The following is a 24,892-nucleotide window of genomic DNA, read 5'->3' on the forward strand; positions in this document are numbered from 1 at the left end:
GATGTCATCTTTACTCCCGTTCTGTTCCGTTCTGTCCTGTCCCGTCCCGTCCCGTCCCGTCTGCATACTAAACGATACCTAAAATACACTCTTGGGTGGCCGGCCTTAAAATGTTTGCTTAGTTGGGCCCAAACAAAAATTTATTCCAGATGACAGGCCCACACATCCAGTCCCACTCACAGTCACCCGCAGCTTACAAGTCCCAGTCACCCGCAGCTCACAAGTCCACAACTGCCGGCCGGAAGCACTGAGAAACAAGAAACGCCGAGATGGCGACCGGAAGAAGGCTGGTTTCGGCGGCGGCTCTCTTGTGGGTCCTACTCCTGTTCGGCACTTTGGCCTTCATCCTGGTACAAACTCCACCACTATTTCTCCCAACTGCATAAATCAATCTCTGCAGCTTTCTCTTCTCTCCAGATTGTTTTTTGAATTTGTTTTGCGATTCGATTTCAGACTCGACTCGGCGACGACGGAGCTCTGAACAAGCCGAATGTTGTCAAAAGCGAGCTCCATGAGGTGGGGATTTGATAATCTCACCCGCTAGTTTTCTTTGGGAACCAACAGAGCTGCTTATTTTTGTGTTTGTTTCTGTTTTTGGCAGGAGAACGATTTGGAGCAAGTGACTCACAAAGTGTACTTCGACATTGAAATTAATGGGAAACCCATTGGTATGATTTCTTCATCTGGAAATTTTGATTGCCCAATTGGTCATTTCATCAATTACTTATGTGCAAACATTTCTGGGTAATTTTTAATTTCTTCCAATTAAATGTTATGGTTAAATTAAGTTAAGAAATTTGGGTTTTGTTCATCAGCTGTTGTAAATCACTTGGCAGATAAATGTTGCTTAATTGAAATTATTCATATTATCAATTAGTTTCGAGCAAACATTTCTGGGTAGTTGTTAATTTCCTCCAATATTTGATCAAATTAAATTAAAGATGAGAACTTTGTGTTTTGTTCATCAGCTGCTGTAGATTTTACTTATTCATGTTTTGTTTTCTTTCAGGTCGCCTTGTGATGGGTCTCTTTGGAAAAACAGTTCCTAAAACCATAGGTTGGTACCCCAGTAAAGTGCAAGCATTGTGTTTATATGTTCATTCTTCGTTGAGATATATTTCTGTGGAAAGAATTAACCGAAGTTTCTGTTTCAAATGCAGAGAATTTTCGAGCGCTTTGCACTGGTAGACGAGTAACTTTAGCTCCCTTGTCTGTGATCTTGTGATCATTTGCATGGAAGCTACAGATTTTGTGTTTTCGAGTTTAATGAGGCCTCCTCGCTTTTCAGGGGAAAAAGGAACTGGAACGAGTAGGAAGCCTCTTCACTACAAAGGCAGTACATTTCATAGGATTATCCCCACCTTTATGATACAGGGAGGTGATTTCACCCTCGGTGATGGACGAGGTGGAGAATCAATATACGGTGATAAGTTTGCAGATGAAAACTTCAAACTACAGCACACCGGGCCAGGCAAGTAAAGTCTGCTAAAGTTCTCATTTAAGTGAAGTTTAAATGTAAATGTCGGAAGTGTATTGCTACTCATCTGAATTCGACTTTCTGCCTGAAAAACAGGGATTCTTTCTATGGCAAATGCTGGGCCTGACACCAACGGATCTCAATTCTTCATCACAACAGTCAAAACCGGTTGGTAGGTTTCCCTTTCGACGCTTCTAGGAATACCTGCAGTTTTAGATATTCAGCATTGCTAAATTTCTAAACGCGGTGTTTCTCAAGTAAGTCAGGGTTAGGAGAGATCAATTTTGTTAAGTTTTTCTCAAGTGCCAACTAGTTTCCATTCCCATTAGAAGAATCCTTTCCTACAACTGAAATAAGATCAATCCTGTCATACGATTACGAACTAGGTTATGATTTTGGCATGCATATTTTGATTTGGAGACCGAGCACATGTATCTGAACAGAATGTTTTGTAAACTGACATGCCTGCATTTCGCTCTGCTTTTCTTGAAAGGTTGGATGGGCAGCATGTTGTATTTGGCAAGGTGCTTTCCGGGATGGACGTAGTGTCCAAAGTCGAAGAAGTAGGAGGCAAGGATGGGGTACCTAGGAGCAAGGTTGTCATCACCAACAGTGGCGAACTTCCAATGTAACTACACTAACCTTTCATACGAACAGCAATCGGATTCTCCTCCCTGTGAAAAAGTATTACAACATACTATATGCTTATGTTGCACAAGACTCATAAATGCATCACTAAAACGAGTTTCGATTCAGTTACTTCTAGTCTGTATTCGAATCTCGGCTCCTTATGTGTAAGGAGCAATTTCTCCGTATTTTTAAATTATAGATTGACACGTGCACGTGTAACTCGTTAGAATCACAAAAAGAAATTTATGCATGTACGAGGACAAATTGGACTGTCATGTAACGAGCCAAGTATTTTTAGTAAAATTAAACAAGTTGTCTTAATGGTTCATTGATTTATTGACCAAATGAGGAAAATAACTTTAAAAATATAAACACTAACAAGTAATAACACTACAAAAACCTAGCTGGATTATTAAAAATGGCACTATTTATCGGGCTTGTCGCCGCCGTCCTTGGCGTTTCCGCCGGCGTTGTGCTGGTGAAAGAAGGTGGAAAAATTGGATGAGAGGTCGGAGTAAAGTGAAACGATCTTGGAGATGATGATGTTTATCTCCTGGATAAGCGCCACGTTCTTCACCATGTTGCCGGCGACCCGTGATCGGTGGTTGTCGTTGACCTGCTGGATCAGGGAGCGGTTGCGATCCAGTACGGACTGGACCTCGCGGAAACTGCGGTTGAACTGGTCCCACACCTCCAAATTGTGTGCTTCCTCGTCTTGATCGAAGACGGCGGTGACCGAAACGGTACGGTTGGGGATTCGTGGTTGAAGTACTCCATGCTCGATTCGGCTCCGGACGATGAGTCACGGGTGGTCATGTGTGCGAAAAATGCGCGCTCTACTCGGCTCTGTTATTTGTCGTTTGTTGTTTCCTGTTTTGGGACACTGAAATTACAAATATGTACCACACAACAGGTCTGCTTCATATGCCACTTTGTGGGACCATTGATCTTGAGAATTGGTATCCGGATTTCACTTGAAGACTGAGAACCTCCTCGAGATGAATTTTAAATATTTTTAATTTTCTCTAATATCTTAACATATCTACTTCACCAAACAATACTGTTTGGAACAAAGTTGAATAGTTAGATATCATATATTACAGTTTCTTCCTATTCCCTCTTGTTTCGTAATGAACAATATACCAAAAAGTCATATTTTTAGCAAAAAAACAGTTGCTTACCTCCAAACAATCCATATTTCACACCACTCTTGCTTACATCGATACAATTCACATAACTGTTGCTTACCTCTATACACTTTCTCAAAGTCGTAATGTTATAACATACATACCATTCTTCTTCTTTGTCATAAAATGCCAAAAGCACTTGCATTTATCAAATCAACACTTAAATGAACAACAACATACCAACAAAAATTGACTTGAAAATGTCCCGCTATCATATGTTTTATTATTTTGCTGATGTGATTTACGTTTTTATGCATAAATTGATATGTTGGTGGCGATGTCATCATCTCTAGCTGTATGTACCAAATAAGCAAACAAATCAACAAAAACACAGAAAAGCAAATCACAAATGTAATTATATGAAAGCAAGAGGACTAGTCATCTTACTTGATAATATCATACTCGTGTCTATGATCATGCTGAACTCTTTAGGACACAAAAAATCACTTTATTTATTTATTATTATATACATGTTGACTCTAAAAATTACAAAACCTACGTGGCGCGCAGACCGAGTAACTAATAAGCTAACTACGTCCTTCGGTTGAATGCGGGGCGTGCTAATTCGTCGGCCGAGCTCGGCCGATGAGTAAAACTTGTTGATGTCGCGTTGAGCGCGTTGTTGACTTATTTATCTTGCGATTGCGACCGAGGAAGGAACGCTCTCGGTCTCTGGGTTCTATAGCCTGAAGACAAGGCTACTAATTCTGCGGAGTTCACAATTCGTCGGAGCCTGATTCGGTCACTGTGATTATATTCGTAAGAGTATAAGCACGCCGAATCGAGACCAAACTATATGGGCACAGGTACTCAAATGTGATGTATGTCTTGATGGTAAACATAGTTTGGCCGTCGGAATGTCGAACCCTGAAACTTACTTGCGAGTATCCAATCATAAAAATCACTCGGCGTCCAATGCACCGAGCAATGCAATTCGTAACACCTAACTATGCCGAGAAGGCTAGTAAGATGACCTCTACCAACAAGGGTTTGAAAACCCTTCTCGGCCGAGACTTAGATAGGTAACCAGTCGGCCTCGACGCAGTGCTGTTTATCCAAACTGAAGGTGCTTCTCGGTCGGCTGGTTCTGCGGCAGCAGTGCTGTTTATCCAAACTGAAGGTGCTCGCCGGGTGCCTCCACAATGCTGTTTATCCAAACTGAAGGTGTGTCGGCAGAAAAAGAAAAGGAAAAATCTCAAGGTATTTGAGAGGTTTTGCGCAGGACGATTGTGTGCTGAATTTTTTGAAAGCCTTCCCTGTTGCATGATTTCTTGTATTTATAGCACCCCATTCCTTGAGACTGATTTACATTCTGATCTGGATTGGGAGTCCTTGTCCTGTTTCAACTCTAACTCGAACAAACCTACTCCCACTGGGATTCTGAATTTTCCTCCCTTTCGAGGGTTTACTCTTCGCCGGTCGGGAATCCTGGTCGCACCAGGACTCCCTCAACCTTTTCTATTTATCCGGATTACTTAGGATAGGACTTGACCAACCCTGCCAACCGGCCCAGGATTTATCATTCGGTCCATAGTATGACATAACCTTGGGGCGAGCACATCCTGCTGCTCAGCCCAACAAAATAATTTTTTGGGCCCAAACAATACAACTCAGGCCAGAAACACTAAAACACAACTCCTAAATCCAACTGAATCAGATGTAAAACAAATTCGAATATAATTTTCTAAATTAAGGTTAAAAAGAATCTATTTGTTTCTAAAGCCTAATTATTTTAAATCACAAATTTGAAGCAGATTTTGACATGCAATAGGTCAATAAGGTAGGAATTGTTTCAGACTAATCTTGATGGTTGGCATCGGACGAATCGTCCAATTACTGTTGGAAAGCTTGAATCAGAATCAATTTGAAAGATCTGGAGCAAAGTGACTGCTTGGTGGGGACAAGTCGCACAAGATTTTCAATTGGAAGAAATCAAAAGGAAAGAAATGAGTGCGGGGCATTTTTGTCCCAGTGAAAAATGTAATAATGTCAACTTATCATGGGTAAAATAGGTAGCACATTGTGATTATGAACAGTGTTTCTAATTGTGTAAGTCTATCTTACATTGTCGGTCTCAAACTCAAATAAAAAAAGACGAAAAGTGTGTCAGATAGTCGATAGCCATCACTCTGTTTTCACATCCCTAATTGAACTTTCCAAACTTCTCATCTCACGAACCACCAAAATGTATTCAGACCATTTTTTATTTATTTTAACAAACGATATTGTATACACTAGGGGGTGGGGAAGTGGATTAAGCCTCATAATGGACTAGCAATAATGTGGTTCAAATTCGCTTTTGGCGAGAATCGAATATAAGAACTCTCACTTACAAACGAAGAGGAATACCACTAGACATAGTACTAATTGGCGTTTAAGACTATTTTTTCAAAAACACAATAAAATAGAATCTATTTCTGATTTTTCACGTTTTAGATAGATCTTTTGAGCTATGTTATATTAACTTCACCATGTTCCATTCATTTTGGATGAAGCATCTTTCGATTCTTTTTCAGCACAAGAAGTTATATAGTTGTAACACCCGAAAAGTAATTTTCATGCGCCATTTCTTTCTCTAGATATGTCTATTTCTAGTATTTGAACAAAACCAACGTACAGAAATAAACAAGGGCATGCCGAAAGAGACAAATAGTATGTGAGAACGATTCGATATATGAATCCCACATTGGATAAAACATAAAAATAAAAAGTGTGAACAATTTTGCAAGACAAGGCTAAGGAAAAGGGAGGAGTGCGGAAATCATTCCACATCTGCAAATTAGTCCCACTGAATCTCCCAATAAAAAGTCGAGCTGGAGGGATTGAACGTTGTCTTTCCGTCAGCAGCAGCAATATCATATGGTGAATCCTCTGAAAATTCTATTGGCATGGATTTCCAGTGTAAACTTGGCTTCCAGTCAGCTTCTCTCAGTACCTTGAGTATCTCTGCCACCACTATTTTGCTCCCTTCAGCAGAAAAATGAACCCCATCTCTGCAAAAAGATAAGCGAAGATACGTTGAAATACATCTCAAGCAGATATCCGAACAGTGTTCATGATATTTGATCCCTATTTTGTATTCGTTCATATCACTATCGTATGACAAAATCATCGAAACATTTACCTGTGACGGATGACGGAATGAAACCTTCTCTCTGAAGAGAGGATATTAAGCAAAATTTTGCCCGAATATATGGATTCAGTAGTGTATGAGCTATTAACTGGAAAAAAAAAATCTTCACAGCTGAATCCAAGAGGGGCTAAAAGTTTACTTAAAAGGGTTTGAATATGTGTGCTGAAAAGCACACCTGCAGCAAGGCGCACGAAGGCGTGATAGCAAATCAACCGTACAGGTTATGCCTAATCGTCTATATATTCATCGCTCCATTACCTACGACCTTACTAGCAAAAATATTATAAGCAAAGTATATAACTATCCGGTAAATGAGGATGCTAAGATATTAAACAGGGAAATTGATGGTTTAAATGCAAACGATACAAATGTCAACAGATGGTATTAGCAAAAACGAGAGCGCGAAAATAAATGCCAACTTACATAAAACAAGTATTCATCCAGTCATCTTTTCTCTGAACTGCAGTGAAAAGATCAACATACGTGACATTGGTTTCCTGGCAAAGCTTTATACAAGCTTCTGAATACTGTTGGCATAATTCGTTGGTTCTTATCCGCTCGCTGAAAGTCCCGCTCCTTTTAAAGAGGAAAAAAATGATATATAAGGGGCAATGCCATAGACCTAAGATAAGGTTAACTATAGAAACAAGAGTTGCATCTGAGTACCTTATGTTTCCATTTATTACGGCCTCGTTCACTGGAGGACAACTAAGAAAGATGGTCCGCGTTGAATCTGAAAGGCTCTGGTTTTCAAATATAGTGTGTTAGAATGCATCAAATTTTCACTTAGATATATGCAAGCACAATATTCTCTCGTTTGAGGATGACACTGACGGGAAACATATATGCAACAAAACCAGAATCGAATTACTGCAACCACATAAAAAGATACATGTTTCTGGATAATTAATCAAATTTGTTTTCAAGTGTTCAAAAATCAACACCTTTTGTTTCCTGAAAACAAATTTGCTACTTGTTTAAGCCTCCATTTGCATGAGAAAAACAGTAGATGCCGAAATGGAATTTATGTAACAGATGGTTCAATAATTCAAAGGCATGCATCTTAACATAGATGAAGAAAGTACCTTCAGATGACTTGCAATCTTTCTCATGTTCTCGATATATTCAGGAAGCGGGACATGAGGGCCGAGCCCGGATGGATGAGGCCCCATAGAATCATTACCACCAAAATAAACTATCACCAAAGAAGGTTTTACAGCAGCATCCTAGAACAAAAACAGTAATTCAACATTGGAGCAAGGGCACTGTTATATACGCAAGAGAATATCTGAGTTTTGTAATCTAACAATTCCCCCCAAAACATGCCACTTGTTAAGATATGAGTACAAACAAACAAATTAGTCTTCGTCATACATGTTCCCTTTTACAAGGGTTTTCCAAATTACTCTAATATGTATAGAAAGGGAATTCGAACTTGGATGCAAAGGCGAGGGCACACTATTCTAATCTATTGCTCAACACAAACCCATACAACGCTTCTTTTGACAAATATTTTTTGTTGGTCATTATTCTCAAAAGAGTAGTTATTTCCGCACTCCATTTTTGATCGGGTACAATCCAAATCAAATATTTTAGAATTTTTTCTGCACTCAGCACTCACAAAGGGGTGGGTTTAGTTTTATTCGGTTTTGTTTTGTTCAGTTTTTTTTTTTCGGTTTGATTTTGTTCGGTTCGGTTTCGGTTTTTTCATTTTATAAAACTTGTTCTTTTTTTATTATGGAATTTAGAAAAGAGGCTTGCATTGGTAGACTAATAATAAGAAAATAGGAAAAGTGGGAAGGTAGTTGTACATATACAAGATCATATAAAACCAATCATATTCTATCAACAACCTCAATTGCAAAAAAAATTATCACCGTATCCATTTAAAAAGCAAACAAATAAAAAAGCTCTTCCGAGTTCCAAAGCCTTCCAAAACTTTCCTCCATAACCAATGAAATATCCTCCCTAATTGAACCAAGTATGATTCTTGAAAAATCCCTAGGCTTAGTTTCAAACCTGGCACCAAAGTTTCACAAAAGAAACATTATGGGCATACATTTATAAAGTGTAAAGGGATTTGGTTTGGTTCGGTTCGATTCGGTCTCTGAACCTCCAAAACCAAACTAATGAAGTCGGTTTGGTTCAGTTTTTCTTTTTTTTGGTTTTCGGTTTTAGGTTTTGGTTTGGTGTTCGGTCCTTTTTTTTTCAGTTTTCGATTTTTTGAACCCACCCCTACAATGAGGGCAGGGACTAAAGTCTTAAAATCACTAAATTACAAGCACATATCTAAAAAATGGTAACTTTTCAGCTAAAAGCATAATTACCTTGGGAAAAATTTGGTCAAGGACATTTACAGCACGCCGTGAGTTCCAACCCAGGTAACCACGCAACAATATGTCAGCCTGCAGAAGAAAGATCACAAACCCAATAACTAAAAATGAACCCCAAAGATTCCAACTTTAGACTTGTTTCTTAATTGTCGGAGTGAAAAGTTGACGACCCAAATCAGAAAAACAGGTGGAGAGAGTGAGAGAAACAGAACTCTACGAGAGTAGATGTCTGCAAAGAATGGCGCCCCAACCGCTTCTGTCGTAGCTCATCTGAACAATGGAGGATCCGAACAGAACAAACACAGGCCTAGTCGGTCCGACCATCTCTCTCTCTAAAGTCACGGAGTGTACAAGGAGGAAGAGGACGAGCAAATGGTCGGATGAGTAGAGAGCAGTTGGAGGGCTAGGACGACCTCCGAGTTTACTCTGAATTTGTTCGGTTTGGTTTTGGTTTGCACACTCGGTTATTTTATATATTGGCCACTCAGGCGGGAGTTGACGTTCGACCTTGAATACATTTAATATGAGCTGAAAAAAAAAAGTATTGAAGGGTTAAATTTTTTTATCTGACTAAATCTTTTCGTATTAGTTTGGGATGCGCATGTTGGGACCTGCCGAGGGGCTAGAGGGCTTGTTATATGTATTCAGTCCTTGGCTAAATTTACTCTTGATTGTTTTTAGCATATTCATTTGGATTCTTGAACGGAAATGAATTTTAATTCGTGCTAAAAGTGGCCTATAAACTCGTTAAAAAAGTACTCAAGAGTAATTTATAACTAATATCCACTTTTCATTCTTTAAAAAGTACTGAATCATAGCGTTTTGCAATAAAAAAAGTATTGAATAAGGAGAAATTTACAATACGGTTTTAGCCTGCAAAACAGTACTATGTGGTTGAAATGAAATTCATAAGGTGATTATTGAATATAAAACTTTAAATGCAGAAAAAAAAAATATAGAAATTGAAGATAATACCCTCATAAGAAACTTCCAACAACTTTGAGACAAAATTCATGAGGTGATTATTGGATTTAAAACTTCAACAACTCTGAAACGAGATTCATAAGGTGATTATTCATTTATTTTTTTAGTCATGTTTCCAGAGTAGTTTTCCGTTGAAAATGGTTAACTACTATTGACACCATGCATTCCCTCGTACGAAAATGACTAGTTTGGCAAGAGACTGCCCATACAAGTCACTTTCCTTCTCCAGATCACTTTCCCTATCCTCGACAACTTTTTTTAAAAAAATATTTACGGAAACATCAAACTTCCATAATTAGGATTAATCTTCTCATTGTTTGCTAAGGATTTGGATTCCATCCTGATTCAAATTGTGAGATCTTAGGGATTTTCACATCTTAATCATTTATCGTGCATCATGCAGTTAAAAATTATTTGATTTTTTTATTTAAAATTAAACACTAATAGTACCTGACGAAAACTAATTACATGATATACGATGAACAATTAAAATATGAAGAATATGAAGATCTGTAGAATTCCCACAAAATAAATCCGGAGAGAATCCTCTTCTGTTTGTGTTTGCTAATTATTGTCTTAATATGATTTGACCTATTTATTACTTATTATTTATAGAGCCAGCTAACCAGCACTTAGGAATCACGTAACCTTTAACCAAATCTTTTAGTCATCTAGAACTAAAGTCACTAAGCCAAACCCATTTTAGGAAAAGACTTGCAAAATAAATATATGCGTTGGCCCTGGCTAATACAAGAAAATTATTAGGGCTTCTTTTGATTCTTTAGAGCATCTCCAAAAGAGATGTCAAAATCCTAGGTAGAATGCTTCTGTACATATTTGACATCAAAGTTTCTCCAACCGAAATGTTATTTGCTGACTGGATTTGAAGGCTTAGTGATTTGATGGTAAATTTATTTTTAATTCATTTTAATAGTGGGTCCCTTATTCCACTACATAATATTTGACAATTCGATTGGATAAATACAAAATTTGACATAAGGCTTCAGATTGCCACATCAGCCATCAATTATAATTTGACTCTTAAAATTTAACATTTCCTTTGGAGATGGTCTTAGAAAGCATTTTACTTAATTAAAATGCAATTAAATTATGAAAAAACACTTAAAGTGTTTCCGTCAAAAAACACATAATTGGTATTTCTTTCAAAATGCACTTCAAGTGCTTTTAAAAACTCAAAACACTTTCACCTTCCAGTCATTTTAATAATACTTCTAGACAAGCCCGTATTTTTTTAGAAATTGCTTTTAAGAGCTGAAACACATCTAAAATTCTATCTAAAATATACAATATCAACATTAGTTGTTAGAAAACGCTTATAACTAGAGGAAATCTCAAAACAATGAAAATAAAAGCAATCAACAGTGTTACAAGGAGAGAGGGGGCGTAGGTACGTAGAAGAATGTGAAGCTGGTAAATACTAAATAGGCCATCAAACTGGGCCGACCAACCAGCCCTTCCTGGTTAGAGCAATTCCATCCGTTGGTGGAAGGGTAACGGCAAAGGCAACAGTGTTGCCCTCCAGCCCAAAAAACACCTCCAGCAGTCCATTAAACCAAGGGACGTGGTGGGCTAACCATTGCTAGCCCAGTAGCCCCTTCAACACTGCAGCAGTGAAGCCTACTGCAACAAAGCACTCATTTGTTTTCAACGACAAGGACACATGGCCAAAGGAAAATCGTGGATTTCCAAATGCGTGGAGTTGCACAAAAACAAGTACTATTCAAATTGAATAGCAAGAGCAACTTACATGCCCTTGCCTTTGCCTACCACTAACAGGTGAAGATGCTTTTAATGTTGCCCTTATGACTAGTTTATCTTCTTTCCTATCATCTGTTTCTGTTATGGGGGTACTTGAGTATGTTGTAACAGTCAATTTCAAACAAATACTAACCACAACCAGCCAATCAACTAAAACAAAGATTTGATCATCCTTTTATACCGTCTTTCAACACCCACCGTCCGATATCAACCAGTCACAGACCTCTTACTTATCTGCTAGGTAAAAGTTAGATGGAAACGATCAGGACCCGAATTGGAGATGGTACGTTTTGAATAATTTGAAAGCACTTCTAACGGTGCTCAACAGAAGTGAAACTTTTCGGTGTAAGGTCTCGCATTCGAGTCTTTGGTCGTTGTTTCGGCAGGTGAGGGAGATTTCTGCTCATTGCAGTCACCTCCGGCTTCTTCTCACCTGGATAGTACCAGGACGCTTGTGCCCTGGCCCTTGATCTTGCAAAAGCAATTCGGACACGAATTCCATTGGATGTAACACTTCCATGGAAGGGTGAAGCAAAAAGTGTGCAGCTGTCGCAGACAATGTTCATAATCCAAAAGGGTCTACAATTCACACTCAATCAAAATACTTCTAAGCAAATGAAAGTAGCAATCGACAATACATAGTGGATGAGGATCCTCTTTGTGAGCATCTCGAGGATCACTTCATCGTGTCTGATCGTACATCATGTGCCCAATTTTCATTAGATATTGTTTGTGTTCAATTTTAAATAATAAAAATTCAAAATGCACCCAATTTTCATTAGATACTCTTTGTGAGGATCTCGGGGATCACTTCATCGTGTCTGATCATACATCATGCACCCAATTTTCATTAGATACTGTTTGTGTTCAATTTTAAATAATAAAAATTCAAAATGATTTCTAGCCCTAAGATGACAGATGAACAGACACGATGAAATGATCTTCAGGATCCTCACAAAGAAGATCCAGATAGGATGCTATTCCAGAATTAATAACCAACCACTACCAGAACTGGTCCCTATTCGTTACCATTCCTAAATAACAAGGACACTGCTGAAAAATAAATAAAACCACCCAGTTAGTCCGTCAATGGAAAGTTGGTCAATGTTAGGGTGAGGACTGCTATTGTGCTAAGATCAGTTGCGTATGCGCGTTGATTCTGGCCGTTCCTGCTTTGTGGATCCAACAAGCATGAATGACCCAGTTGCGTACGCGCGTTGATTCTGGCCGTTCCTGCTTTGTGGATCCAACAAGCATGAATGACCAGGTTCAGCGCACACTCGGTCGACTGATCCTAGCATTGTCAAATCCGAGCACTACTCACATGCTAGGCATTCAAGAGGCTTACCTGAGTCTGCAGCCAATCAAGCCCTTTGCCACAGAGCCTTCGCTTTTAAGAAGCATGTTGTAAAGCAAGGGATTGGGGCACACTGCATAGAACACCTGATTCAAGTGCGTTTTCGACAAGAAGAATAGGGATGAGGTCAAGATATAACTCATAAGAGTAACTCAAGAAGCTTTATTACCCAAATAAGAATGTAATGTACAATTCATCTGTGAAAGAATCGATTCAAAAGTCTAAAATCTCTCTGTGCATATACCTCTGTGCAGATAAAGTATATAACTAATATCTCTAGCAAATAATCTGCTTCCAATATACAGTTCTCCTTTCAAGGGTTTCTACACAGAGATCAGATTTCTCGCTTGTTAGTCTTGCCAGAGGACATTGCGAACAATTATATATAAAACATATGGATAAATACAAATCATTTATTCCTTCCCATTGCGATAAAAAATCACCTGTCAATCTATTATCAGAGACCCTGCTTATAGACGAAGTGGCTTTGATCTATGGAGACAAAGAATGTGTATGCCCATTTTTGGGTAACGAATGAAGAAGTAACTATAGTTTGTTTCACCAATCTTTGGGTTTCCTGAGTTTGCGAGTCATAGAAATTGTGTTTGTGCAGTATCTTTTCAGTTTTGCCAAGCTACAGCTTTCCTTCCCTGTATAAGCCACAACGCTGCTTGCATTGTAAAAAGTCGAACTTCTAATATGATTTTGTCTAACCAAGCACTCAACCAGCGTAGGAAGGACCTCTTTTGTGATAGTTTTGCCTCAATGATAGCTTCAGAAGAAACCCTTCCAATGATCATGAATGTCTCAAGAGAAGGTACCTGCAACTGTTTGAGAAGCATTTCAGGTTTGAGCTCAAATACTAATTATTAAAATAGAAGACAGATCCCTTATAATAGATGCTTAATTTTATTCTTCTACAACCACTGAAATCCGACTCACAAAATTTGACAGAATTTGATGTAAATTTAGAAAGCCATATGGTTAAACACAACAGCTGCATGGTAAGGACATTTGACATACATGCAGCTTATTGCAGACGGCAAAAAAGGCTACATGTACTCACCAGCAGCTAGTTGAAAAGCAGGTTCATCTTACTATAATCAGGTTTTCAAAGGTATCAGCAATATAAATAACAACAAAGTAATACCAGAGCATTGCTAACTGATCGCAAACAATCATTTGTTTTCAGCATTAAAAGAATCTCGCGCGGCAGCCTCCTCAAAAGCTCTGATATTTGAGAGAAGTACTGAGAAGCATACATCTGCAAATGAAACATTGAAGGACGTTCAAGCAGTGATAGTTGTAAGTTGTGATTATATATCATCCACATCAATCACATAACACAAGAATTTAATTACAAGAAGTACAAATCTCCAAAGTGAGTTGCTTTTTTGTCAGTGAAAAGTCCTCATAAACACAAGAATTTAACAGCAACACTATAACAGTACATAACTCAGGTCTCAAATAATTACAAAGTAACGTGAAGCACTTATGCAATTGCAAGAGCTCACCTGCAGTTCTGAACGGTCACTTTCAGTGCCTTGTATAATCAAATGATCAACAGCTGGGTCAATGACCCTATTCCAAGGTCTCATAGTAAGAATCCCTGCAAATAATGCATACAAGTCCTCTCCAGCACCTAACTTTGCACTATAATCTTTTATTGCATTGGCATCAGAAAAAATCAACGCCTGCAACAAATCATAATGAAAAAGATAGCGCGGTAAAGAAAGTTGCTACAATATGGAAAAAAACTAGTTCAATAAAAGCAAAGGTGTACCTTCCACAGTGCAGCATAGTTAGTTCTGGTCTCGGGGTCAAGATCTTTATACAGACCGTGGTCTAGAAGTATCAACTGTGGCTCTTTCTTCCCTGTACATGAGAAGTCGGGTGAAAATAATTGAATGAGTTTTGAATATCTACATATATTATATTTTACTATTATTACTGCAAGTACACAGCAACTTTGTGACACATTATAATCAATAGTGTGAGTCTTGAAGACCCCAAATATGATTGAGGAATACACAAATATAACTAAACAGTTCATCAGTAGCATTAAAGTCATCCTTGTGATCCAGAAGCTTAGCATGATAAAATATCATGAATATGACAAGCCAACTAGCTCTCAAACAAATGGGGTGGGACAGCATAATACCATTGCGCTAGATCACAGTTTAGTTCTAGTTGTGCTTACTATAGAAAGAAAACTACAATAAAATTCTCAAATGATAGCCTCTGCAACAAAGTAGATTCTCACCTAGAAAGCTCTTTCCACTACCAGGCAGAGGACGAACCAACAAGTTGGCAGCATGGGGGTCACAATGCACAAACCCGTGTTTGAACATCATTTCTGCAAAAGATTCACTAACCTGCAAAACGTACATCAATCTTACTTCTTTTTTTCTCACTAAATTGCTAAGATTACATCTTTATAAGAGAGATGAAGCACAAGTTATTTTCCTTTTGCGGTCCATTGTTTGATATCCTTAACACGTAATCAAAATAATGAATCACATAGGGGAACAGGCGTCCAAAACCAGCCTTTGTGGAGGGTCTATATTTTAGCTTCAACCTTAAACCATAAAGCTGTGTTTCAATGTCCTAAAACCCTAATTCATTTGCAGTCAAATCAATGTGCAGTCATATAATGGAACTACTTCTGTGGTCAACTTATGGTCAATGGGATCCTTTAGAACAAGTATGTAATTTTGAATGGGGCAATCAATACTTTTACAACATGATTGTATAATATAGATTGTAGAAACATGGCATGATGCTTATAGACTTACTAGTCTTGCAACTTCATCAGGGCGAATTCCAAGTCTTTTGATGGTCTTCACATCATTTACTTGTGCGCCATCTATATATTCCATGGTCAACAACTTTGAGGTACTTAAACTCCAATATACCTTTGGTGCATATACATAAGCCGCAATATGAGGAGAGAACTTCTGAAAGTTTTCCAAGCATTTCTGACTGTTCTTGGCCTCATTTATAAAATCTAGTTCCTGATTTTCACAATCACATGCAAACAAATGACAACAAATCTATTGAAAATAATAGGCAGCACATATTTGTATGAGAGAGAATAACTACAAATGTCAAGCTAAGGTCCAAACTCCACATCTTTTTTATCACTACAGTGGCATATTAGGAAAGAAACAAACATTTCGTGCCAAAAAGATTTTATGAACATATAAAAGTTACTAAGACAATTAGACATACTGTAGAAATATATTTCTACAAGTTTATGAAGAAGCCAATCAAGGGATATAGAAATTAAAACAAATTACCTTGGGCAAACTTTCCCGCATCTCCTCAATCAACCACCTGTTAATGAAACCAAGAATGAAAATACAGCAATCAGTACAGCAAGATTACCATGGTGTTCATCATCTTATCAACTAGTAACTAGATGAGAAACTAAACAGGTACAACAGGTTTAGTAGAACTACCTGTAATCAAAAGAAGGAAAAATCTGGTGCAGGGTGTTCACAATAAAGTTCACAGTAGCACAGTCTGCAGCTGCAGTATCTGTCATGTGAGTGTGCTGAACCTGAAAATTGAAAATTATTTGGGCCAAGAAAGAAAACTCCGATAAGAAAGACGCATGTTTCAAAAGTTGAATAAATCTGAAAGACTACTTGATTGCACCTAGCAGTAAAAACCCTTATAAAATTGACAACGGGGACCTTCACAGCCACTTTTTCGCCATTATGATTGCGAGCAACATGGACTTGTGCAAGGGAAGCACTTGCTATTGGAACAGGATCAAATTCAGAAAAAATCTGCATTCATCAAAGCAAAAATGATCAAAACCTAAATGTAAGCTAATAGAGAATCGAGCATTTAAGAGAGCTTAATCTTAAACCCATACAACCAAAATCACATACTTTATTGGGCGAATCTCCGAGTTCTTTCTTGATGACTTCACACACTTGTTCGTATGAAGAAACTGGACATTTGTTCAACATGGACTCCCTCATTGTCTGGACATACTCTTGAGGTACCAAGTATTCCTGTACAAATTACAAAATCAAATTAACCCAAAAATAATAAGCTCCATTGCTTTCAATCAACGCATAATGTTCCAAATTCAGATTGATCATTTCGAATTCAAATTCGAAAGTTTACCAGCTGCCCGATATGCTGACCGAGCTTGATATATATTCCTCCATTTTTGAAACACAATTCTTGAAGTTTAAGTGCAGACCTAAGGTGAACTTCATGCTTAGCTTTTGCCCTCTCACTGCTTCCTTCAGGAAGTCCCAGCAGTGAATACTCGTAATCTGATTACATACAAGCGATTTCAGGCTCCATTCGAATCAAATTTTCAATTAAACATAACAAATCTGATTAATTAAGCTAAAGCTGCGTTACTAATGCTCGATTTACTGATTACAACTTTGAAACGGCGACGTATTGTAAACCCTAAACCCTAGAATTGACATTGCTTGGAGACAACGGAGAGTTTAAGAGGCGGAGTGGGACTTACCGAAGGCGATGGCGGCGGCTGTCACGGCGTCGCGAACAAGGCGTGGGGGAACGGTGGTGTAGAGCTTGAAAGTCATGCCCGGGTCTTTGGAGGTGGCGGCATTCGCCGCCGCACCGCCGCCGACGAGGGCGGTCGCCGACAGTGCGAGCTTCGTTGCTCTCCACAAGGATCGCGTGGCCATGTGGTTGGGCACGTTGCGTTGCAAAATAGGGGGCGAAGGATGCGAGGGAAATCAATATAAAAGGCTCGCGACGGTGACGTTTCATGAGTTTTGAAGTCTTAGTTTTTTATTATTTTATTGGTTTCGTGAAGCGGTTGTTTAAGGGCTGGTTTGGTATTACTGTGCTTTGCAAAAAAACTGATTTTGCTGTGCTGTGAGAATAAGTGGCTGTGAAATAAAGCAGCAGAGTGTTTGGTAAACTTTTTTGTAAAAGTGCTTTTGAAAAAAAAAAAAAACAGTATTATAATATTTGGTAAACTTTTATGTAAAACAGATGTGAAAAAAGTCGATTTTTCAAAGCTGGGTTTTGCAGCTTCTTGTTTTTGGCTTTTTTTCACCCAAAACTGTGAAAAAAAGCTGAAGCTGAATGTTTACCAAACACAAAAACAGCTCCCAGCTTTTTTTGATACCAGCTTTTTTCAGAATCACCTCAGTACCAAACCAGGTTTAAATCGAGCTATTGGGATGGGCCGGGTTTGATTTGACATAATCCAAACTTAGTGGGCTGGGTTTGGTTGACTTTGGGTCAATTTTGGGCTGGGCTTGCTTCATTTTGTCTAAACACTTCTTTTCTTCTCTTCTTTTTTTTCCCCAATTTATACACAATTAGTGAAATTCTCAATTTAAAGAGACAGCGATGTTGGACTGGCCAAATTTATTGGTAAAATATGTTTAACAAATGATGTGTCAATGTATGTGAGATCTCATTTATTGTTAGTAATATACACGGTTTTTTTTGTTTGTCAAGTTAGTAATATATACGTTTTAAACTGCACTCAAATTTAATCAATCAAACACTGTCACGTCATTCGATGAACAAATTTGCTATTTGTATGCAATTCTCTTTCTTTTGAATTATGAATAGTTTTGCTTTGAAGTGTGATAAGATATGATTATGTGGATGGATGGGGGTGGCTCCTCCTCATTAGTTGGATGAGTCTTGGTTCTCCCTCATTGAAAGAACAATACAAAATTGAACGCACTCCATTATTTGGAATTTAATTAATTTGAAAACATCTCACTCCAAAATTATTGTGTTTGCACAGCTAGCATACTATATTTGTGAATGACAAAGGGGCATGACAAGAGCCAGCCAGGTGAGTCTTTTCCAAAATCTTATCTTTGCCATTATACTTTTAAAAATGCAAAGGTTCATATAACAACGTAACATGTCAGTGGCAGATTCAGGTTTCATAATTTGGGAGGTTCCAATGTTAAATACAAGTTTTCAGATAGAATCATAGAAAAAAAAAACGTGAAGTGTGTAAAAAAAATTTTCGTTTATTCAATAGGCATTTCCTTGAACACTTGGTAGGTTTTTTGTTGTCAGTCAAACTATGTTGTGCACATGTCAACATATATGACATATCCCGAAGCAATACGGTGAGGATATAGAGAAAATTTGTCGAGGTTGTCAAAACAACTTGTCGAGATGTAGTAAGCAGACATTACATGAATCACTTGGTAGGCACAAAAGGGACCCCTATCAATCATTTGAAGAGTCCTGGAAGGACTTTGACATATACATTTTTTCGAACTCTAGGTGGTCTTGGAACCACATTGGTCCCAATGTCCATCCGCCTTGTAACATGCCACATATTTTTCATGACTTATGAATACGAGAACAATTTATATTGTGCGAGTAAACTATGATCACTTGATATTCCGTATTAATAATATAATTTTAAATTAAAAAAATCTACACTTATATTTATATTATAACACGAAACACTACGATAACAATATTCTCATATTGTAAAAGTCATTCCCCATAGTATTTCTATGAGTTGTACGCGTTCATATCCATACTAAAATCCGTGTCCCATGCGTGCCAATGACATGCCCTTTTCCATAATAAATTAACAACAAATGTTTCGAGAAGAAAATTTAAATTGTGTGACAATTTATTTACATCATCCACTTTGCTTTCTAGAAAGCTTTTAATATTAATCAATTTCTCCCGCGTGGTGTACGCGTATGTGCATAATCTAAATGCCCATCTTTGTTCCCTTCAATACTAAGTGAAGGGCCACCCTCATCCCTTCTAGGGGGAGACAAGTTCTTCCTTTCTTTTTCTACTTTTCCTTCATTCTCTTTGCGTGTTTATACACATTTCCGAGTTTGGTACGTGTCCCATGACACCCACACTATGGAGAAGGATAAGGACTACATAAAAGAGGAAATTGAGGAAATTGAGGAAATTGTACAGGGTCTTTCAATTTTAACCTAATCCGAATAATGGTCATTTAACTAAAAATATATGGTCGTTGGTCGCTTAACTCATAAAATCGTGCAGCTATAGTTCTTTTTGTAAACTCTATTAGAACTTCCATTAAAATGAGTTACGTGCCACGCACATGAGGGCGAATCAAGAGGAAATTGTGGAAAACCAATTGAGAAAATTATAGTAGTGGTCCCTCAACTGTAACCCAATTAGAGAAACGGTTCCTCAAGTTTAACCCAATTTGAGCAATGATCCTTCGACTTTAACCCAATTGTAGCAATGGTCCTTCCAACATGACTCACTTTGACGGAAGTTCTGATAGAGTTGTCAAAAAATAACCATAAATGCACGTTTTGATGAGTTAAGAAGCAATGGTCACATATTTTTAATTGAGGGACTATTGCTACAATTTTATTTACATAAAATGATGACGTGTGTTCAACTTTTCGACATGACACCGTATGTTTGATTTTTTAACACAACCACATAAATCAATAGTTGACATCCAACCACAAAACTACACACGACTGATACTAACACAACTAATATCACTAGATACCGCTCAGACAATCACAGTGTGAAAAGCCTAAAGGACCATACAATTGTGATTAGGCCAAGAATCTTACGGCATCTAACAAAGTCAATTTTTCTGTTCTTGTTTATGGTATCATTTGTAAGGTATCCCATGGTAATTTCCTGCGTTGCGATTCCTTCGGGAACAATGTTGATCCTGTGATCTGTCTATCTCAGTCTCATTCATCCATTCATTGTAATTGTGGCAATACAATTCAATTCCCAATCTTTTAGGTGGAAAGTCCCCGTTTTGTTTTTTAGTGCACAAGCATGGAGTTTCTTGGAATCAGATTCCATACGTTGTGTCGTTCATTTTCATGAAATGTCAATAGAAAGGCTAAAAAGCGGTTATGTAACCAAGTAACAATGAGTATGAGACAGTGTGTCGATAACATGGCTCAATAAACTATGTAACTAAATAACAATAAGTACGGAACAGTGTGTCGAGAACAGGACCGAATAAATTAAGCTTCACAATATAAATGGTCATGTGGTATACCGACACATTAAAAATTTTCTCTGATTGTACAAAGAAAAAGTTTGATGAATGCTTAGGCGAGTCCCTCAAGTGTAAGGTTTTATCTCACAATTAATGGGCAATGGAGATCATGACTCAACTAACCACGTAGAAAATTTAACTTGAGGGTGTGGAACATATATATGATCGTTGGACTTTATACGTGGCGAACCTGATTCTATAAAAATTTGAGATTCGACTTAGTTACCAATTAGCAATAGGGAGTGACCCAACTCTTTTTAAGTTCAAATGCAAGATTTCCTAATATATTCTTCACAGCCTCGCGCACATTATATTCTTGAAATGAAAATACAAGTGGAATAAAAAATATGTTTAATTTGTCAGTAAAATTATGATTAAGTGCTATTTTTCTTCATTGTAACTAAACTATTATGAAGCTGAATCAGCTCAAATTATCAACTAATGGAAGTATCATTGTATGTAGAAAAAATGCTTAATTTATAGAGAATATGATTTATTTAGTACAACCATAATTTAGCATTAATATGATAAACCTTATAATTAAGCACCAAATGTCACATGCCATGTTGTCTTCAAGTGAATTGGATCCTCTCCGAGGCAATGCCTCGGGATCTTACCGATTAGACAACATGAATGTTAGATTTTGATCCAACGATTATAAACAGGAGATCAATCTAAAAGTTATAATAATTGTAGTCATTAAATCAAAATCCAACAATCTATGTTATCCGATCAGTTAGATCTCAAGACATTGCCTCGGAGAGAATCTAATTCCGTCTTCAAGGGCCTCCCATGATGTAGTTCTAGAATCACGGCCAATGATTTTTCTGGGATTTGACTCACTAATAATAATCAATAAAAGGCGGCTTTACTTACAAATGTCGTTCACTCATAATTCCAATTTTTTATATTTTTTGTTTTGTCAAACTAAAACTAGTCATACTTTGACAACTTCCCCCTGCTTCTCCTTAGACGACAAGTTAGATATCTCCTTCCCCCAACGAACCCAAAACACTTTATTGAGTCTATTTTTGTTCTCTCTAAATTTAAAAGGAGTTTTAACAAAAAGTCTACGGTACTGTTTATTTTAACGAAAAATCATATTTTTATACTAAAAAATCAATTCTGGTACTATTCACTTTACCCTTTATTTTGTCATTATCATTAAAACTCAAAGTTTTCAAACTTTTTTTATTAATTTTCCTAAATTTAAAAGAAATTTTTTAATGTATTCGAAAAACAGATATATACATCATATATCATTACGCAAATAAAGAGATATATTTTTCTCTACTTATAAAATGATTTATGAGGTATCTGCTTTTATTCTAAGAATATTAGAAAATCTCTCGTTAACCCAAGCCCCAAAGTAACCATTGAATCTTGTCCAGATTTGCACCACATGTCTATTTAACTGAACATGATTGCTTATCCCTATGAAAAAAATTAAACGAAATAAAACTTATGAATTAAATATTTTATGCCTATAATTAAACTTACCATTTACGATTGAACGATGTCAATATCAATCAATTATTAAATGAGGGACAATAAATAGGAAGGCTTTTTTTTTTTCTTAATTAATTTAAGGCAATTGTTATGGTTTATTATTTTAGCACTTTACAAATTGTTGAATAAACCTCATATACTTAATACATTCCATTTACTTCCTCGTAACACCCTCACACCCCACATTCTTAATATACACTTTACATTTTCTATATGCACCTCATATTTTTCATACACCCATTTCTCAAATCTTATAAAGCTTTTAATTTGGACAAATAATGCCGACTAAAATTTTGACAAAAGATACCGTCTGGGATTTAAAGTATATGTGGGTTGTTTTCAATTCCATTATTAAAACTCATGTCGTTTGTTTTTAATATTTGGTGGTAATTTTAAGTGTTTAATTCTTCATGTGATCCTTAAAAGATGAATACGAACATAGAAGCTTGAATAACGCATCAAAAGCAAGATTAAATAATTATCGATGTCGTCAAAATTACTAAAACAATAAATAATATGAAGTCTGACCTTATGTGAAGTTTCTGAAACATCGATTTCGTGTTTCATTCGTCAAAAATAATTTTTCTCAATTAACATGTTTGTAGTTTCATTGGCTAGGGTTTTGTTCAATAATGGAGGGTTGAAGGGGTTTTGATAGTTGAAGAAGATAAATAATACCTAAAAAGTGAATTGGGGTGTATATAGAATATTTTAATTTTTTTTAACCTTACAAAGTCAAAATTGCCATTGCATAGTAGGATAATTAAGTTATTTAATATTAAATTTTAATGTGGGGTACATTCAACATTTTGTGGGGTGCTAATATAACCAGCTACTTAGTATTACTTCTAGTGGTATTCCTCTTCACTTGTAAGTGAGAGCTCTGAGATTCGATTCTCGCCAAATGCGAATTTGAACCATATTATTACTAACTCATTTTGAGGCTAAGTCCACATCATCCCTTTTAGTGTAGATAATATCGTTTGTTTAAAAAAAAAACAAAAAGAGTATAGACTAACCATAGTTTGGAGAGATTTCAATATGTTCAAGACACGAGGCGATAAGCCATATGTTATTATATAATCAGAGAAATGTTTTTGTTTTTTTTTTTCAAATGTCTCGCCAACTGCATAATGACATGTTGTGTTTTGTCTTGTATTCCAGTCACATTAAAAAATATCTCTATAATTTGAATGGGATAATGATTACCTTGGGTTAGGAAGTGAGAAAAACGGATTCGATTTTATTAAATTTGAACCAACTTCTTAAGCATTTGACAGAAAAACAAAATTGAGGCTGCTTTGGCTAGTCTTCCAAGCTGAAGACAGACAATTTTAATTTGGCTTATTACGTAAAAGGGCTTTGGTCAAGATTCACAGTTTCACACATACGATTATATATTTTGTAAATATAATCACCATCCCATCTATGTCAAAAGGTAATGACGTAGATATGATTTTCTTTTGACCATATTGGGAGGCTGGGAGCAGACCGCGCCGTGAGAGTGGAATCCGACGTGATTCCACGCATTCAAAAGGTCATGAAAGAAATGTTCTATCACCTAGATATGTGGACGTCAAGATAAAAAGTGAAAGCGTAACGTTCTTTAACTTCTTTTGCCATGGTTATCTTCAATCGAACTAGAATTTTGCATGCGACTTGTTTTGCACTTTTTTTACCATGCATAAATTCTAACGTGTGAAAAGATGGTGTGAAACAGGTTGCATATAAGTTTTTGTTTATTCCAACAGACCTAAATATTTAACTGTATTATAATTACATTCGAGTGTGTTTTTTTAGCAATGTCTCGTTCCTTTGGTTTTATGTACGTTTTGTGCCAGATTACAAGTCAAGCCTTGGTTTTAGTTTTCAATATTGCATTTTGATGTAAGATATAGTTGGTTTATACACACTGTGTTTGAGGAACCCTTTAAGATTGGGGTCCCGTGCAAAGACACCTATTGCACATGTCCGAAACCGTCACTGACGTCAAGTTAGGAAGAACTTTCTGCATGCGGTAAAACACCAGTCAACAAAATGAACCTACAAATAGGACTCATGACTCACCACTCACTAGCTATTACAGTAGTATTTTAACCACTAATTACGATTAAGCCACCGATTCGAAACAATTAAGCACGTTGTTGTTGTATTTGTAGTTTGGTGGTGTTGTTAGGTTGCTCTCACGCACATTTTGGATCCCGTTGATAAACAAAGCTCAAAGCTGGCATAGCCTGGCATATGTAGTGTGTTTAATAACACAAATATGCCGGAGAAGCACGTTAGCATCTTTACAAACAGCTGGAGGACAAAACTTCAGTTGATCTCGGTGTCTTCTCCAACTTTGCAGGCCATATATACGCTCCTTTAGAAAAAGATGATTACATACAACTTGAAATATAATTTTATATGTCTACAACTCTTATCATCTGATTAAAGTTGTACAAGAGAATATCACCATTTACACGAGAATATAGATAAGACAT

At 37.0% G+C, this 24,892-nt stretch overlaps 3 protein-coding genes and 1 pseudogene across 4 annotated transcripts; 1 reads left to right on the forward strand and 3 right to left on the reverse strand.

The window, feature by feature from the left end:
* The first annotated feature begins 188 nt into the window (after positions 1-188).
* Positions 189-2,232, forward strand: LOC103958604 (peptidyl-prolyl cis-trans isomerase CYP20-1). 2 transcript variants are annotated; one of them, XM_009370888.3, is made up of 8 exons: positions 189-350; positions 454-516; positions 602-668; positions 1,010-1,057; positions 1,161-1,184; positions 1,289-1,471; positions 1,574-1,649; positions 1,971-2,232. In XM_009370888.3, the coding sequence occupies exons 1-8, from the start codon at positions 270-272 to the stop codon at positions 2,107-2,109; spliced, it is 681 nt and encodes a 226-aa protein (XP_009369163.2). In that variant the 5' UTR covers positions 189-269; the 3' UTR covers positions 2,110-2,232. The 2 variants fall into 2 exon arrangements, with proteins under 2 accessions (XP_009369163.2, XP_009369164.2); XM_009370889.3 differs by having other exon boundaries at positions 1,574-1,645.
* A 189-nt stretch (positions 2,233-2,421) lies between these two features.
* On the reverse strand, positions 2,422-3,303 carry LOC108868042 (annotated as a pseudogene).
* Positions 3,304-5,902: 2,599 nt separating this feature from the next.
* On the reverse strand, positions 5,903-9,179 carry LOC103958603 (GDSL esterase/lipase CPRD49-like). Its single transcript, XM_009370886.3, is given in 7 exon segments — positions 5,903-6,287; positions 6,851-7,003; positions 7,094-7,170; positions 7,513-7,653; positions 8,755-8,832; positions 8,973-8,993; positions 8,995-9,179. Coding segments are annotated over 7 exon segments (774 nt in total). The 5' UTR covers positions 9,085-9,179; the 3' UTR covers positions 5,903-6,073.
* Positions 9,180-13,022: 3,843 nt separating this feature from the next.
* On the reverse strand, positions 13,023-17,615 carry LOC125468697 (putative ABC1 protein At2g40090). The gene is made up of 12 exons (XM_048564917.1): positions 17,382-17,615; positions 17,021-17,175; positions 16,780-16,905; positions 16,579-16,674; positions 16,342-16,442; positions 16,180-16,216; positions 15,676-15,894; positions 15,144-15,255; positions 14,664-14,755; positions 14,395-14,574; positions 14,031-14,144; positions 13,023-13,707 (listed from the first exon to the last, which is right to left on the reverse strand). Exons 1-12 carry the CDS (start codon positions 17,560-17,562, stop codon positions 13,501-13,503), a joined length of 1,620 nt encoding a protein of 539 aa, XP_048420874.1. The 5' UTR covers positions 17,563-17,615; the 3' UTR covers positions 13,023-13,500.
* Between the last annotated feature and the right edge of the window lie 7,277 nt (positions 17,616-24,892).

Source organism: the organism of the source record quoted next, unplaced genomic scaffold (assembly GCF_019419815.1).
Source record: "Pyrus x bretschneideri cultivar Hongxiangsu unplaced genomic scaffold, Pyrus_bretschneideri_v1 Contig4, whole genome shotgun sequence".
NCBI classification, from domain to species: Eukaryota; Viridiplantae; Streptophyta; class Magnoliopsida; order Rosales; family Rosaceae; genus Pyrus; species Pyrus x bretschneideri.

Excerpts from the sequence above, each read along its gene's own strand:
- LOC125468697 (XM_048564917.1), bottom strand. The coding sequence starts at position 17,562 with ATGGCCACGCGATCCTTGTGGAGAGCAACGAAGCTCGCACTGTCGGCG. Across the intron at positions 16,675-16,779 it reads TCGGAGATTCGCCCAATAAA|ATTTTTTCTGAATTTGATCC; the intron begins GTATGTGATTTT and ends TGATGAATGCAG. Across the intron at positions 16,443-16,578 it reads GCGAAAAAGTGGCTGTGAAG|GTTCAGCACACTCACATGAC; the intron begins GTCCCCGTTGTC and ends TTCAATTTTCAG.
- LOC103958604 (XM_009370888.3), top strand. The coding sequence starts at position 270 with ATGGCGACCGGAAGAAGGCTGGTTTCGGCGGCGGCTCTCTTGTGGGTC. Across the intron at positions 1,058-1,160 it reads AACAGTTCCTAAAACCATAG|AGAATTTTCGAGCGCTTTGC; the intron begins GTTGGTACCCCA and ends TTTCAAATGCAG. Across the intron at positions 1,472-1,573 it reads ACTACAGCACACCGGGCCAG|GGATTCTTTCTATGGCAAAT; the intron begins GCAAGTAAAGTC and ends CCTGAAAAACAG.